The sequence below is a fragment of the Vulpes lagopus genome, chromosome 12, assembly GCF_018345385.1.
Source record: "Vulpes lagopus strain Blue_001 chromosome 12, ASM1834538v1, whole genome shotgun sequence".
NCBI classification, from domain to species: domain Eukaryota; kingdom Metazoa; phylum Chordata; class Mammalia; order Carnivora; family Canidae; genus Vulpes; species Vulpes lagopus.
In genome coordinates, this window is record NC_054835.1 from 59,308,172 (window position 1) to 59,325,100 (window position 16,929).

Below are 16,929 nucleotides of genomic sequence, written 5' to 3' on the forward strand. Positions count from 1 at the left end.
CTCCTCCGCCCCGGATGAGCCCCCTGTGGCCCTCCTGCTGCCCGGCCAGTAGGGAAGCTGGGGAACCTTCTAGGCCACCTTGCCAGGAGGGCCAGGAGGAGTCCAGAGGACCCCCGGAGCCTGCCCTGCACTCCTCCAGCCCCCTCTGGGGGGACGGCAAGCCCGTCCCCTGCCCAGGCAGGGCTCCACTCAGGCCTCCCTCCCAGGCACGCGCCCTGCGCTCCTGGGGGGGACAGGCAGCGGCGCCATCCCTGTGGCCAGCCCGCAGCCGTCCTGCAGGGCCAACTCTAGAGGAGAAAGCCTTTAAACGGACTTCAGGGCAAGGAGGAGTGGATTTCGGGAAAGTGCAAACCCGAGTAAACAGCTGGGGGGGACGGCGTCATCTGGGGTGGCCACCCCCTCCTGGCCGGGCGGTGCCCCGGGGCCCCTGCTATCGGCAGCCGGGCCCTGGGCGCCCCGTGTGGGGGCAGGCAGCCGCCCGCCGCTGGCCCCGAGGCTGGGGTCTGGGGTGTGATGCGCCCCACCCCCAACACACTTCCCGTTATCAGGACAGTTTCCACTTCACACAATTATTGCCGCCCCGCCGCGCCCCCTGTGTCACACATCGGGAACCAGCGCGGGCCCGCGGTCAGCAGGAGTCCACTCTCTGTTCAGGCTTCCTTGGTTCCCCCGTCACACCCTCTCGGCCTGGTCGTCACGTCTCCCCGGGCCCGCGGTGGCCCCCACGTCCCTGGCTTCTGGTGGCCCAGCCGTGTGGGGGTGCAGGGGCTGTCCCTCCACCGGGACACGTCTGATGCTTCTGTGGGATTACACTGGCGGGACAGGTTCCGGGAGGAAGAGTGCAGTGCGTCCCCCTCATGTCGTCGAGCCACGGGAGGTCACCAAGATGCCCGCCGTGGCTGTGCCCTGGCTCCCCTGGCTGGGGACTGCTCCCCAGCGTCTCCCAGCGAAGCTCTTCTCCTGCCTGCCGCGCTCTCTGGGAGGCAGCGGCCACGCACGGCCCACGCGTGAGAGGCTGGGGAGTCTTCTTGAGGCACCCCCACTTTTTAAAGGGCAGCTTCTCCGGTGCCTTTCTAAGTGGCATCTGGGTGCTTTCTAGAAATGTCTAAGGGCCGATGACAACAATCTGTAAAACGTTTGAAGGCGTGCCACGTGCCAGGCACAGTTCTCGGCGCTTCTCCTGTCGTTCGCACCTTGAATGTCCCCAAGCTCTGGGGCAGGTGCCCCTGCACCCCCGCCCGGTGGGGCCCACAGAGGCTGGGGAAGCCCCCGAGCCCCGCCGGGCTGCCCAGCGACTGGCTCCTCCTGCACGCTGTGTCCACTCCCAGCCGGTAGACCTCAGGCCTCACCCGCGGGCAGGAGACACAGCAAGGCCACGGTGCACCGGAGGCGGTGACCTTCCTGCTGGCAGGAGGCAGGACTCCCCCAGGCCTAGATCTTCCAGCTCCAGGCGGCTCCAGGCTTCCCTGCCGATACTGCTGACGGTCACGAAGACCGGGGGCCTGGCCAGGAACCAGAAAACAGTTCTCCGGACACAATTCGGACAGTTGCGCCACAACCACGGCCCGGGCCAGTCGCCTGGGGCACCTGGAGTGGACGGCGTCAGCAGCGCAGACCCGGGTGGAGGCCAAAGGTGAGGTCCTGCCAGGTATGCCCGTCCCTCCTGCCCTGGAACTTTCTGATTGCCGATTACAAGTGCTTGAATCCAGGAAGGAGAAGAGGAGGAGGAGTCCGGATTGGCTGGCTCCCTTCTCGGAGAGGAGAGCCGGAGGAAGGAGGAGGGCGGAGGGAGAAACAGCCTCCTTGCCAAGCACACCCGTCCCTGGGATCTGAGCTGAACGGCCACCCCTTAGGCCCAGCTCAGCAGAAACCAGGTTAGGCGCAGAGAGACGTGGAGGTGAAAGCCCTTCAAAGTTTTGCTGGGCGGCCACCTCAGAAAGGCTCCTTCTGTTTAGCAAAAATTCACAAATCCTTGTGCCTGCCTGCCAGGAGAACAGCTTGCTTGAAAAGCAAAGCCTGTCATCCTGTAATTAAATCTGAGACCCCCCTCCCTACGTGACGCTGAGATGAAGCCACTTATATAACACGCCTAAAAATAAGCTGATGAAGAGACGCACTTTTATTCTTCCTGCTTCTAGCCCTCTACTCCCGGGCCGCCCGGGCCGGGGGCTGCAGAGCCGGGGTCGACGGCGGCAGCTCCACGTGGCCACCTTCTTGCCTCCGACCACAGCCCGGCAGCCTGCCGGCGCCAGCCCCGGGGCCGCTGCTCGGGGCCGGGGACCCTCTGGTTCAGAGCTGGGTGCCGAGGACCCACGTGGCTACACGCCTGCCCGGCCGCGCGGCCCAGAGATGGGGACCGACAATCAGAAGCGACGGGAGAGTCGGCGGTGCGGGGTGCCAGAGCACCTGCCTTCTCAGGGAGCCCTGAGCTGCCTCCCAGCGCTGCCCTGAGTGTAGGAGGACCACCACCCCGGTCTGGGGCAAGGACGGGCCTCGCGGTGCTGGCGCTGGCCCTCTTGCCAGTCCCCTGGGACTTCTCCACCGTGACAGCGCCTTCCTCTTGCTGGCCTTGGAGGGGGCAGACCAGGCCCCACATCTGGGCAGTGATTTCCCAGCTGCACTGTCTGCCAACCTCCAGGCAAGGCCTGAGATCCCACTGCCCCCAAAACGCTGAGGGTTCAGGGGAGATGGAACACCTGGGAAAGGGGAAAGGCCTCTGGACACCTCCCAAGTAAGAAGGTGGCAAGATAAGGGTGCCCCCTTAACTCTGGGGGCTCGCACTGGGGCTGACCTTGGCACCCAGCCCACCATCTAGTCTCGTGCACTGCTCGGGCCCTAGCCCCCGGCCCAGACGCCATCACCACTGCAAAGGGGCTTCCATACAATGAAGAAAATCCTCAGAGAACAGGGGTGTCTCCGAGGCGGGGGCTCAGACCCATCCTCACGGCCGAAGGGGGGCTGCACTCGTGCTGGAGACCTTTCTGGACTCCAGTGGCTCAGAGAGGCGCAGGCAGGGTACGGGTCTCCAGGCCTGGATTCCAGCGCTGCGCCCACCTCTCACTCTGCGCCCCCCATCGGCCCTGCTGGCTCTCTCCGTGATGCTCTGGGCAATGGTCCTTCACTTTCGCCCGTGGCAGGTGCTGCGTGTTGGCCCCTCCCCGCCACTCGCCTCCTGCCCCGCTGCCAGGGAGACAAAGAGGCCCAGGATGGGCTGCAGGACCATCAGCACACCAGGGAGGCAGGCCAGGCTCAGGGTGGGTCCCTGACCTCTGCCACTACCAGCAGTGAGCATGCCCTTGGGCAGGAGGGGGACAGTCTAGAACCTTCTAGAGTGGAGCTGCACTCAGGACTATGGATGCCTCTCTGGCGAGGGCCCTCTCCTCCTTCTACTGTTGTGACACTGATGGGAGCAGACAGCTCAGAACCCTCCAGACTCATTCCCCTCCCACAGTGAGGAGACCTCCCCCTCTGGTTTTCCTGCCAGCCTCCACCTGTCATTCTGGTCCCAACCACGTCACTTCCCTTTGGGAAGGCAGCAGCTTTACTCTGCACCCACCCAGCTCCACCTCGGCCCTTGACCCCGCTCAGGTCAACCGACGTCGGTCGTAGGGCTGGCAGGATGGACGTGTGCAGCGCACCAAGGTGGCCCGGAGTAAAGGGAAAGGGAGGAGGACGATGGTCCCGCCGCCCGCCGCCAGCAGAGAGGTGCCCCGGCTCTGAGAGCTGCACTCGGCCGCTTTCCGACACTTGCAACCAAAGGAATCCCACAATCTGTGGGCACAGGAACCCGCCTTAAATCACGGCAGTTGAGAAAGAAAAAAGAGGAAGCCACGGCTGGGAGCAGGAAGGAAATGAAACCAAGAAGACTCTGCCTGTGATGGGAGCCGGCAGACAGGAGGGCAGGGGGGCTCGCCCCGACGTCGCTCCCCTTCCTCGGGGGCCCTTCTGCCAGGCGGAGGGCCGTCCGTTTGGGTCCGGGCGCTGTGACTTCGGGACTTGTCCTAGTCCCGCTCCGTGCAGGGCCACCTGGCGGGGCCGTGTCTTCCTGGGCGCCTGTGCTTGAGCAGCCGTGTGAGCCGCTGTCCTGGGCAGGATGCGGCGCGGCCTCGGGCTTCGCGAGAGGGAAACGCTCAGATCTGGTGTCTTACAACGTAAAGCAAACAATCCCTCTGTGTGACTCTAATTTCTGTAAATATTTTTCCAAAGGAATTATACTGGGAGCCCTGTGGGCCAGCTGGGTCAGCTTCCCCGTGGACCCTCCCAGGAAAGGCCTTCAGAACCAGCCAGCGGTCTGACCCCGTGATCCCTCCAAGGGAGGTCCTCCAGCCCCAGGGTCCACCCCTCCCCAAAGAAAGTGTTCCCGACCAGGGTCATCTGCCATTGCAGGTCCCCTCCTTCCCTGGCGTCCCGGGCAGTCCTCTCCGCAGGGTCCTCTCCCACCTGCCCACCCACCCCTCTATGATCTTCTTGGCAAACTGCCCTCCCTGTCCCCAGGATGCTCCCTTTGCCAGGGTTTCCCTCGGGGCCCACCCGGCCCCCTAGTCACCCCTCCCGGGGCCCTCCTCTCCCAGAGCCCACCCTCCCAAGGTCCACTCCCAGGACGCGCCCCTCTCAGGATCCTCCCCAGGGTCCACCCCTTCCAGGGTCCTTCCCCATGACACCCCCCTACACACCCCAGAGCCCACCCTCCCAGGGTCCGTCCCTCCCAGGGTCCATCCTCCCAGGACTTGTCACTCCCAGGGCCCGTCCAGCCCACCCTCCCGGGGTCCAGCCCTCCCGGGGTCCAGCCCTCCCAGGGTCCAGCCCTCCCAGGACCCTCCCCCCCCCCCGGGCCTCCCGCCCATCCTCCCCCCCGCCCGCGCCCGCACACTCACCTCCCGAAAGTCGGGGTCGGGGCGGGACCCGAGGCCGCGCGCCGGCCTCTCCCCGGGCCTGCCCCGAGCCCGCGACCCGCGGCGCCCGGGGTCCGCCCAGACCGCGACTCGGCGAAGAGCCCCCCCCCCGCCGCGGCGCCCCCGCCCCCGCCCCCGCCCCCCGCGCCGCTCCTCCCGCGCCGCCGGCCCACGCGCCCCGCCCCCAGCCCGGCTGTCGCCCGGCCCCCGGGCTGCTCCCAGCCCGCCGCCCGCGCCGCGCCCCCGCCTCCTCCCCCGCGATCGACAGCGCCGCCGGCCAATCGGCGCCTGCGGCCGGCCGCCGGGCCCCGCCCCCTCCCCCGTCCGGAACCCACCAATGGGAAGGGCGGTGCGGGGGCGGGGCCTGCCGGTTGCCTGGCAGCGGCGCGGCCGGCCGGGGGCGGGCGGGCGGCCGGGGGCGGCGACGGGGCGCGGGGGGCGGAGCCTGCGGGGGGCGGGGCGAGAGCGGCTATAAAGGCGGCCGCCGGCCGGGCCCCGCGTCCCTGGTCCGGCCCCGCGCGCCCGCCGCCCGCGCCCGCCTGCCGCCCGCCGCCGCCGCCGCCCGCGCCCCCGCTCCGCCCCGCGGCGCCGCCGGACCCGCACCATGTCGCTGTCGCGCACGGAGGAGATGCACCGGCTCACGGAGAACGTGTACAAGGTGAGCCCCGCGCCGCCCGCTCGGCCCGACCGGCCCCGGCGCCTGCCCGCGGGTCACAGGTGGGCGCCCCGCCCCGGCCCGGCCCGGCCCGCAGCCCCGCAGCCCCGCAGCCCCGCAGCCCCCCGCGTCCGCGGACCGGGGCCTGCGGGAGCCGAGCGCGGGGCCGGGGCCGGGGGCGGGGCGGGCCGGGGCGGGCCGGGGCGGGGCCGTCGCCCCGCGCCCCCGGCGGCGTGCGGACCCGGTGGCGGCCCCCGCGGCCGGTCCCGCGAGCCCCGGGCACTTTCCGCCACAGGCTCCCCCTTCGCACAACTCGCTCGCGGGCCGCGCCGGCGTCCTGGACGGCCCGGGCGGGAGGTCGCGCGGGCAGGTTGAGGGGTGGACGGATAATCCATCATCTTATGTAACCGCGGCGGAGGCTGCTGTGTGGGAGGCCGGCGCGCCTGCCTCTCCTCGCCTCTCCTCTCGCCTCCTCTCCTCTCCTCTCCTCGCCTCTCCTCGCCTCTGCCGTGTGCAGACCGGGGGGCGCGCCCTCCCTGCACTCGCCGTCGCTGCCACAGCGCGGGGCCCGCAGCCCCGAGACCCCGGGCGGCCCCCGCCCGCCCTCCGCTGAGCCTGGTCCACAGGAGCCGGCCCTGGGCTCTGTCTCCGGCCTCCATTGCCAGTTTGCAGCCTCACCCCCGGTCCAGCAGCCCCAGGGCCCGCATCAGTCCCGCGCGGGCAGGTCCTGGGGGGAGGCTGGGGGCCTGGGCGTCCACAGCAGGCGGCTTAGCCAGCCGAGCCCGGGGCGTCCCTGCTGGGCTGGGAGACTCAGGCACCCGGTGTTTCCGGGCGGTGGCGGGCGCCCGGCCGCTTCGCGGGGCTGCGAGGCGCTGCCAGTGCAACAGTTTCGGATCGTGTTGAGCGACTGTGGCTTGAGCCCTCCTGGCCCGGCCTGCGCAGCCCTCCCCTCCCCGTGGGCACCTCGGCCCCGGACGCCCCCCCCCGGGACTTGCCGGTGGGCCCCCACCCCGCTCGCAGCTGGGTTTCAGGTGGGGGACTCCTCTAACGCGGCTCCTAACGCAGGTTTTAAAGTTAGAGCCGGTGACGGGAGGAACCCTGAGGCCGTGCGGGGTGGACAAGCCCGTCCCGGAGCCATGTTAGAGCCGCCGGTAAACAGGAGGCAGAGGCCGAGGAGGGCCCAGCACGTAAGAGGAACAGCCCCTGGGGGTCTCTGGTATCGCGGAGAACCTGTGGCGCACGTTCCCGGCCGTGGGGCTCTGCTAATGCTGTCGGGGAAGGGAGGTTTATTCAATTATTAGTCATTAGTTCCATAACCATTTGCTCGCTGTTGCAGCGGGTGGAAGGGAAGTGCCGGCCAGAGGATCTCTTTCCTATTTACGCTGTTTCTGCCGTGAAACCATTAAACAGGAACTTTCATGGGGGGACTCACAAGGGGTGCCCGGCGTGGCTTTGCTCAGGGGAACCCCACGATCGTCCTTGCTAGAACTCTCATAAGCTGGGCAGCGAGGCGTGCGGTTACGGCTGAGCGGCTTCCAGATGGAGCCGTGATTTATCCGGAGCTCTGAAGTGAGATCTGCTGGCAGGAAACAAGTGGGGTTTGAGCGTGAGGACTGTGAACCCCTCAGGGAGCCGGCTGGAGGGTGTCGGGTGCACATTCAACAGGCAAGCCCGTGCTTTGTGCCCATGGGCCGGGCGGTTCGCAAGCTCGCGGGGAAGCGTGGCGAGGAGCCCCGAGCTCTGCAGGCTGCCGGGCCTGGGTGTCCGCAGGGCCGTGCCCCCCGCAGCCCAGCACCGCAGCCAGGTTGGCTTCGTGGGCGGCGCCGTCCCCGCCGCCCTGTGGCCCGCCTGCCAAGTCCTCGAGTGCCGAGTGCTCTCTCACCCTTTTGTGTTTTATCCCCAGGGAGCTCAGCGTTCCCTGCGGGGGGGGCGGGGGGGGCCCGGGGGGGGCAGCGGGGGCACCCTGGCCTGGTGGAGGCCTGGCCTCCCGGAGGCACAGTCAGGGTGCAGCCAAGCTGCCCGTGTGGACCCGGCTGGCCCACCGTCCCATCCAGGGGCCGGGCCACCTCTGCGCCTAGGTTGGGGGCTGGCGGAAGTGTGGCAGGGCCATGTCCCCGGCCGTGTGCCGCGCGGGGAGGCCCAGCTGTTTGCTCTGGCCCTGCACCGTTCCAGCTGCAGTTTGGAGCGCTGTTTGCCTTGGCAGAGGAGGGAGCCGCAGGGACGCTCGTCCTTGGCCTTGCTGATTAAAAATGTGAGAAGAGAACATACTCCCTCCTGGAGGAATGAGTCCCGTGGACTTGTACCTCTTTCCCTGTGGCCACGTCCTCGGGGAGTTTCACGAGAGGTGAAGGGAGAGAGGTCGAACGGCTTCAGGGGGCAGCTGAGAGCTCCCCTTCTCTCTGGGCCAGGGCGACAAGTGCCGAAGCCTTCTGGGGGGAGGTGTGGGGTTAGGGCGCGGGCAGCAGAGCCTGGTGCCAGGATCTAGTCTGGAGGGCAGCCCTGGGTGACAGCCAGAGGGAGGGACATACTGGGGCAGGGGCAGAGGCATCTACTGCTCAGACTTAGGGCCAAACCGCAGCCGTCCTGGGAGAGACTTCAGCGTGACCCCACGTGCTGGACCTCACCTCCTGCTGAGTTTGGGGAACGACCGTCAGGGTGTTTTCCTCGTGGTCTTTTATGTCTAGAGGAACTGTGGCCCTCGGGTGACCTTCTGTCCCCTCGGGGTGGCAGCTCCCATAGCTTCTCCAGGGATAGCAGCATCACCTGTCCTGAGGCTGCAGAAAGGTGGGAGACGGCCCGAGGATGGGACTCCCCAGGAGAGCCTTGGGCAGGCTCTATGACAGTGTGGCTTTGGGGCCTTGGTCAACAGGGCCGGGCTGGTCGCTAGGGGAGGTCTGTGGCTGTTGTGGGGATGCTGGCCTGGCTGTGCTGTAGCTGCTCCGTGGGTGGAGGGTGACACGGGGCTCCTGGTGCCAGGAGGGGGGTGTTGGGCGCTGCAGGGAGGCAGCCGTGAGAGCCCACTGAGGCCTGGCTGCCCGGGCCCTGCCCACTACCCTCCACTGTCCCGGCCCCCCCTCCAGGTGGGTGTTGGGGGCGCTCTGGGAAGCCCTGGGCCGCTGACCTCAGACCCGCTTCCTCACCCGCGGCTGGGCAGTCACACCAAAGCGTGTGCTGCCATCAGAAGCCCGGCGTCTGGCGTGGACAGAGCCCAGGGGGCCCCCAGTTGGAGAAGGTGGACTGATAGGCACTTCCTTGGCAACGGAAACGCCTGTCGGGAGGAGCGGAGCTGGTGCCTGCTTTGTGGAGGAGGCGAGGAGTCACAGCACTGCGCCCACCTCTGTGCACACGCATCTCTGCTTGTATACGTGTGAGTGTGAATGTGAGTACGTGTGTACGTGTGTGTGGTGCTCGTGTGCTTTGCCCTAAAGGTGCTTTCAGGGGTGTCCTCTGCTGTAATGTCTTCTGAGGAGGTGGCGGGGCCTGCTGCCGCCGACTGGGGTGTGCTGCACGGCCTGTCCTTCCCCCACCAGGCTTTTAGGGGAGCATCTGCCACCCCCTTTCTGGAGTAGCCGGGGCAGCAAAGTGGTGTCTCTGTTGCAGTGAGCTCTGAGCTGACGGGCTGTGGTAGTTCTTTGTGCCCAGGTCACCCCAGAGATTGTTGGCTGCACGGTGCAGGCCCCTGGTGGCTCTCGGGGTGCTTGCTGCGGGGCCCTGAAGGTCACGGGCCCAGGCCTGCGCTGTCCCTACGGCTCTTGCCTCGAGCACGGGCCTGCACTTGGGAGGCTGGCTTGGCCCGTGGGACTGACCCCGTGCCCCTGAGGCTCCAGGTCCCAGTGGTGGCTGACGCTGGTCCCAGGCTTTCAGGGCACCACCGGCAGAAGAGGCCGTGACGGGGCTGCCTGGTCTGGGATGAAGCTCCCTCAGGGCAGCCCTGCTCCCCCCGGCTCTGGTGAGGACGGGCAGCCGGTCATGGGAGGGCTAGGGGCTCAGTGAGGGGGCCTGTCCCCTGCCCCGGGGCTCTCTGCCTGGGTGCTCAGACCTGGGTCCTGCTCGGGAGAGCCCTGTGTGTGGCCGCGGGCCTGGGTGGGCCCCAGGCAGGGCTGGCCTTGCTGCCTGCCGACCCTGCCCCGCTTGGCATGGTGCCTGGGTTTGCGTCCTCGGGGGGTGGGGGTGCCCGGGGCTGTGGCCCGGCCGGCTCCTGTCCGCTTCCCTTGCCCGTAGCTGCACTGAGCCAGGGCCCGTCTCCCCTTGCCGTCCTCGCCGCTCCACCTGGGCCTGGGGGTGGGGGGGCAGGCTGCCTTGTCCCTATGTAGACCCGTGTCCCCCGGGTGCACAGCACCAGGGCCCCGTCAGCACCGTGCCGCCCCCGCTGACCACAGCCGCCTGCCCCATGCCGGTCATTGCGAGTGGGCTACCCGTTGGGGGCAGGGGCACAGGTGGCCCAAGGGGCGGTGGGTGCCTGGGCTTCTCCTAAACGGCAGAATGTCTCGTCTGCCGGCGATGTGCTCCCAGGCGACCCCAGCCTTGCCCTGAGACACCCCGGACCAGCGGGCGCCTGACTGGCCAGCACGCGCCTCAGTGCCGGGGCTCGGGGTGCCTGCGTTTGCGTTGCCGTCCATGTCTCTGGCGGGTCTGCCCTCGGGCTGTTGGCTTCGAGAGTTCTGGGGGCCGTCTGGGTGCACGTCCCCGAGCACGATGTGTCCCTGGTTCCCGGAGCCCATGGCAGGCTGGGTGTTGGCTGGGCAGTGGGGGTCCTGCAGCGCCCCGGGGGGACCCTCGGGTCTGTGGAGAGGGGCTGGGCTGGGAAGGCAGGGCCTGCAGGTGACCTTGGCCTGCAGAACCCTTCTCTGCGAGGTGACCTTGAGGCCAGGGGCCAGGGGATCTGTGCCCACACAGTCTGCAGGATCCCTCCTCCTGCCTTCAGCTCCTCCTTCAGACTTGTGCTGCGGGCGCCTCCATCTGTCCCAGAAACCTGTCTGGCCCTCGGGCTCCTGCGGCCGGCGGGGAGGACGCTGGCCTGGCTGGTCCCTGCCCTGGTTCTGTGGCCCAGCGGTCTCAGGTGCACCATGACCAGGGCGGTCCCCCTGCAGGTGCCCCTTCCCTCCCCGTTGCCCATCTGGGGGCTGGCGGAGCCAGTCTGTCGTCTTCGTCCTGAAGCCACCACGCACCCTGGGTGGAGAGCACAGAAGATGTCTCGACACACATCACTGGACCCCACACCCCGACCGGAGAGATGCCGGGGGCCAGTGTGGGCCGCCAGGGGGGAACAAGGCCACCGATCAGAATGGAGTGCGTGCTTCCTGTTTGAGATTTTAATTTTCCATGTAGGGGACAGTGCCTTGGAACGATTTCAGCAACGTTTAGGAAAGTCTGTATTAAATAGGCAAGAAGTACGTCGGTAGACTTTCCCTAAAACTGCCCCACGTTCAGAGTCTGCCCCCTGTTTCACGGTGTCCCCAGCACCCTCCCCTGGTCTCTGGGATGTTCTCCTAGCCCTGAGACCCTGCCCGCCTCTTTCTTGTTTCTAGACTGAAGGTTTTTTGAGGACAACCAGGACCCCTGGTTCCTTTTGAGTTCCTGACCTCAGGGTGCTGGGATCGAGCCCCGCGTGGGGCTCCCTGGTCAGTAGGGAGCCTGCTTCTCCCTCCCCAGCTCACGCACATGTGAGCGTTCCCTCTCTCTTTCTCTTAAATTAAGTCTAAAAAAGGAAAGATGGAGTTGTGGCAGACGTGGAAGGGCCGGTTTCCGAAGTGCAGTAGACCTAGGGTCCCTCTGTGTACCCGTGCCCTGGGGGACACTGTGTGGCCGGAGAGGCCTGTTGTCTGGCCGCCTCTGTTCCCTCCTGTCCGCACACGGAAGCCCTGTCCTCTGCGGTGCAGGGACCGACGGAGCTCAGGCCGCGGCCGCCTGCCTTGCCGTTGGGCGTCCAGGGCCGTCCGGGCCCCACCTGGGGAGGGGGCTGTGACGTCGGGTGCCTGGCTCGGCCTGGGGGGGCGGGGGGCAGACAGCATCGGCCCCGGGCCACCTGGGCTCTCCTGCCCGCTGCTAATCTCGAGTAACCTCGTGGCCGTGGGCCGGGCGCCGTGCTGCGAGCCGTGCGCATGACCTGCTTTATTCCTCAGCCTGCTCCTCCGGGGGGCCTGGCTGCCCCGGCTGGCGGGAGCCTCCGCGAGGGGAGGCGGCGTGTTCCAACACCATTGGCTGCTCTGGGGCTGAGCCGGGGCCGGGACAGGGCTGCTGGAGCCTGGCACTGTCTTTCCATTCGGGGGTCCACAGATTGCAGGCAACTTTTTTAGCTTCTGTGCCACCATTTTCTTTCTTCTGTTCTTTTTTTTTTTTTTTTTTTTTAAGATTCATTTATTCGACAGAGAGCGAGCACAAGCAGGGGGAGCGGCAGACGGAGAGGGAGGAGCAGGGAGCCCGACGGGCTCGATCCCAGGACCCTGGGATCAGGACTGACTGAGCCCCCGGGCGCCCCGCACCATCCCTCGTTGACCAGTGAAGGGCCCGTCGAGTACTTCCTAGCGCGGAGAGCGCTGGGGGCGCGCGGGGGGCGTGACTAGCCTGTAGAGTGGACACCTCCAGGGGGCAGGGGGCCCAGGCCGAGGAGGCCCAGGCCGAGGCCCTACACGAGGCTGCCGCTGCTGGGCCTGCGGGGCGCTGTGGCCGGTGTGCCCGTCGGCGTGATGCTTCCTGGCCGGGGCGTCCTGTGGAACATGAGGACAGGGGGACCGGCGCGGTTCCAGAGTGTTCGCAGCTGCATCCCTGCTTGCTCAGAGGTAGTTCCTCATGCAGCGGGGAGCCCAGTGCCGTGAAACCCAGGTCAGCGCCTCTACAGGGACAGAGGCGGTGACAGGTCAGTGGAACGTCATAACTGGGGACGCAGGAACCAGACCCCGCTTTGTCGTCAGCATTGGGCCTTCCTGTGTCAAGTGGGGGTTGGCCCAGTGTCCCCAGGCGCTCTGGCCACCATGACACAGCACCGTAGGTGGCAGCCTTCACGCAACACCTATTTCTGACGCCCGTGGGGGCCGGGAGTCCGAGATCCAGGCGTGGGCAGGGCTGGTTCCCCCGGGCCTGTCCCCCGGCTCGCGGGCGGCCGCCTCCTGCCCCCGGCCCCACGCGCTGGTCCTCTGTGGGCTTCTGTCCCGATCCCTTCTTAGACGGACGCTAGTGAGAGTGGATCAGGGCCCACCCGAGGGCCTCGTCCCACCAGCTCGTTCTGTCAGGACCGTCGTTCGCGGGCAGCCCCGTGCTGAGGTGCCGGGCGCTGGGCCTTCCGCGCGGGAAGTTTTCGGCCTGATTGAGCCGCTACCAGCCGCGTGGCCTGGGCCTGCACCCCATGGCGCGGGCTGTGCGGTCGCCAGGGGCTCGGGGCTGGCGTGCTCGGGCCGTGACGCCTTTCTGTCCAGCCTCAATCTAACGGCCACCCCGGGTGTGACCACGCGGTTCCCTCGCGGGCCGTGCGCTCCGAGCCGCCGTTGGTGGGGCCGGGCCTCGGCTGGGTGTGAAGGGCGGACGGGAAGCGGTGGGAGGACACAGGTCCCCTGGCCCAGGGCAGCTGCTCCCGCGGGGCCGGTGCCTGCCGTGGGCCCTTGGGCGGCCGCGCCCACTGAGGTCGGGACGGGTGGAGGGAGCCTCAGACGGGAGGGGAGCAGCCAGGCCGCGGGCCCTGTGTGGGCCTGGCTCCGGGTTGGGGGTGTGTGGCCACCAGGTCCCTTTGCTTTTTCATGCTCTGTCCCTGGGGGGCTGCGGCTGGGTTGGCCTCCTCAAGCCCCTGTGGGGTCCGCGTCTCTGTTGTTGGCTGTGGGGCTGAGGCAGTGAGCGCCCGCGGTCGGGGTCGTGGGCTGTGGGGGCCATGGCCCATGGGGGGGACCCGTGGGGGTGGGGGTGGGGGCGGGGGGCCTGGTGCTGTTACAGTGGAGCTCGTCTGTGTTGAGTGCTGCTCGCTTTGTCCCTGCTCCCCTGGGGGGTTTTTCTGCGTCCTCTGCTGGCCTCCACCCTCCCACGGTCACCCCAGGGGCTGTTTTGTTCTGGAAGCTTCGCCACATCCAGTCATTTTCTGAGCAAGTATGAGCATGTTCTTACCTTCTCTCTGGCTCTAACCCAGTGAGATCCAGCTCAAGACCTGCCTCCTCCAGGAAGCCCCCCTCTAGCACTCACTGAACTTTCCAAGTTGGTTTAATTTTTTCAAAAAGGATCCCCAGAATAGATATCCCAGTTTTTGCTTTTTTAAGAGATTTTATTTATTTATTTTATTTAATACTTATTTATTTATTTATTTAATTTATTTATTTATATTTTTAAGATTTATTTATTTATTCAGAGAGAGTAAAAGAGAGGCAGAGACACAGGCAGAGAGAGAAGCAGGCTCCATGCAGAAAGCCTGACGTGAGACTCGATCCCGGGTCTCCAGGATCATACCCCGGGCCACAGGTGGCACTAAACCGCTGCGCCACCGGGGCTGCCCCAAGATTTTATGTATTTATTCATGAGAGACACAGAGAGAGAAAGGCAGAGACACGGGCAGAGGGAGAAGCAGGCTCCATGCAGGGAGCCTGACGTGGGACTCGATCCCGAGTCTCCAGGATCACGCTCTGAGCCAAAGGCAGACGCTCAACTGCTGAGCCACCCAGGCGTCCCAATACCCCAGTTTTTAAAGAGGAATGGAACCTTCCACCTGCCCCCCCCCCACCCCAGGTGGGAGTCGTGCAGAGCTGCGCTGAGGAGCTGGGCTCTCCCGGCTCGGCCTGGTGGTCCTTCCCACGGCTCCCATTCCCTGGCCCCCCTCGCACGGTGAGCCAGACCCTCCATCAGGGCCCCAGTGAACCGGCGCGCTCTGGGGGGGCTGCAGCAGGGCTCCCCTGGGAGGATGGCCGCTCCCTCCTGGGCAGCTCCTGGACAGAGGCCACCATAGTAGACCTGGGCCCTGTGCCTCCTTATCCTGCGGTCATGACGAGGTGGGACGTGAGGGCAGGTGGCCGGGGCAGCCAGGCACCGGGCCACTCTGTGGCTGGAGGCCCTGTGTCCTGGGTAAGCAGTTGGGGTGGGCACCGGCGTCAGCCCTCCCGCAGGTGGTCCCGGAGCGGGCACGTACCACCTCGGCCCTCGCCTCGTTCTGGGGTTGCTGGCCGTGGCCCCTGAGGGCGCCCAGGGCAGGCGGGGTGGCCCAGATGGCCCCTGGTCCAGCCTCGGCGGCCGTCGGGATAGCGGGGAGGCCCGTGTGCGGCGAGCGCGGAGCTCAGCTGTGCGGCCAGCCTGCGGTTGAGGCTGGAACTGTCCCCGCGGCAACTACTGGGCAGGCTCTTGGCCTCCCCACGCCTCTCCCTGCCCGTCTGTAAGATGGGGCGGCGGCGCACTCGGATCGGTCAAGCCAGGGTCAGGGTGACGGGGGCCAAAGGCCAGGTGGGGTCCCAGCACCGTCCTGTCCTCTGCACGTGCGCTTCCAGGTGTCGAGTGCGTTCCCACGAGTGTGCGCGGGACACAGGCAAACACGCCCAACCCGTCCTTCCTCTGCTGCATGTGAGGGGCTGGAGGGGAAGCAGAAGGCATGTCACTTCCCCTCTGTCAGCAGAGAAACTTTGCACTTTGCGACCGGCCTGCCAGGAAGGTGCTGGAGGGGGCCATCGGCGGGAGCCCGCGCTGAGGAAGAGACGGAGTCCCTGCGCTGCGAGCAGCCGGCCGGCGCGGGCACAGGGCAGGCCCGAGCAAAGTCCCTTGGCAGAGCTCCTTTCCAGGGTGCGTTGGCCGCCCTCCTCGTCCCCTGCGTCGGACACCGGGCTGCCTCGCTGCCCTTTCCCCTCACCGGCCAGGCGGACCTGTGACCACAAAGTCCATGGGGATGCGCGTCAGCGTGCAGGTGGGCGGGGAGCGGCCCCTCGTTGGGGTCCTGGCGACAGCCACCTGTACAGCTCCTTCGTCCCCTCCCCTTTGGTCTTGTAGAAGGGCATGTGGGTCCCCAGGGCTGGGCAGGGCGGCCGGGCATCCGCGGCGTGGAGACTCAGGTAGCCTCCGGGGTGGCGGGGGCATCCAGCTCAGGACGTCCTGGCAGGGGGGTGACAGCACAGCAAGCCTGAGCTCGCGAGTGTGCCCTGCAGGGACCCCTCCTCGTCCCAGCCTCCCACAGCGTACATTCTGGGGGGGCGTCCGGGTGCCCTTCGCCGATCCCAGCCGCCCACCTGCTACCCAGGGACGGTCCTTAGCAGGGGAAGGAACCAGCGAGTAAGTGCTTGGTGCTAAATACAGTGGAGCCGGGAACAACGTGGAAGTTAGGGGCGCGACCTCCCTCCCAGCCGAACATCTGCGTGTAGCGTGGGACCCCACCCAAAACTTGGCTCCCCGTGGATTAGTGTTGGCTGGAAGCCGACCTCCCGATGACAAGAATAGTTGATTAATGCGTGTTTTGTACGTCGTGTGTGCTACGTGCTGCGTTGTTATGATGCAGTTAACCAGGGGAGAAAACGTTACTTAAAACCATTGCGGGGGGTGGGGGGCGGACGGGACCGGGTGGCTCAGATGATCAAGCATCTGATTCCTGGTTTCGGCCCAGGGTGTTGGGACCGAGCCCCTTGTCGGGGTCCACACTCCGCGGGTGCCTGCCTGAGAGTCTGTCCTCTGCCCGCCCCCCCCCCGCCCCCGCTGGCATATGCACACGTGGGTCCCCTCTCTCTCCTTTGTCTCTTTGTCTCTCTTTCCTTAAAATAAATAAAATCTAAAGAAAAGAATTGTTAGAGAAAATACACCGGTAGGGCTGTCGGATACCTACTGATAAAATGGCGTTGTGAGCGCGCACGTGCCCTCCTGTGTTGTTCGAGGCCAGCGGTGTGGTCCTCGGCCCAGAAAGCTGCCAGGGGAATACGTGCACCATCTCCGTGTTGCACCACAGACTTTGAGCCAATTTGGGGATCTCATTTTCAGGGCACAGGGGTCAGAGCTGGAAGATGACTCTGGTCGCTGCTCATGTTGTGGGACCGTGCCCTTGCCCTGAGGACGAGTGTGAGGCCGCAGCACGTGGCCGAAACAGGGGAGGCAGGCTGTCCCCGGCCTTGCTCCTGCTGGCAGCGCCCTGGGCACAACAGTCCTGAGGAGAAGCAAGTTTCCCTCTCCAGGGAATCAGGCCCCGCTGCAGGGTTTGGGTGCTCTGGTCTTCGCACCCTCCTGGCAGAGCCCAGGAAAAGATAGTGCCATCCCTTGGCTTCTGAGAAAGGTCCGGGTGGCCAGTGACAGCCCACCGAGGCCTCCTCTGTGTGATGAGCTGTGGGCGCCCGTGATGCTCCTGCCTCTGTTGGCTCTGGGGCCCCTCCTCGGGCCTGGTTAGGGGAGCGGTGCTGGGGCAGGTGTAGCGGGTGCTCCCCCCGGGCCGGGCCAGAGGAGGAACCCCAT

At 66.7% G+C, this 16,929-nt stretch overlaps 1 protein-coding gene across 5 annotated transcripts in view; it reads left to right on the forward strand.

Moving 5' to 3' along the window:
• Nucleotides 1–5,407: 5,407 nt before the first annotated feature.
• BAIAP2 (BAR/IMD domain containing adaptor protein 2) overlaps nt 5,408–16,929 on the forward strand; it is a 58,967-nt gene continuing 47,445 nt past the window's right edge. For all 5 annotated transcript variants that reach the window (XM_041727254.1, XM_041727252.1, XM_041727255.1 and 2 more), the window contains exon 1: nt 5,408–5,550. In XM_041727254.1, the coding sequence (XP_041583188.1) occupies nt 5,497–5,550 (54 nt within the window). In that variant the 5' untranslated portion in view covers nt 5,408–5,496. The remainder of the gene's footprint in view (nt 5,551–16,929) is intronic.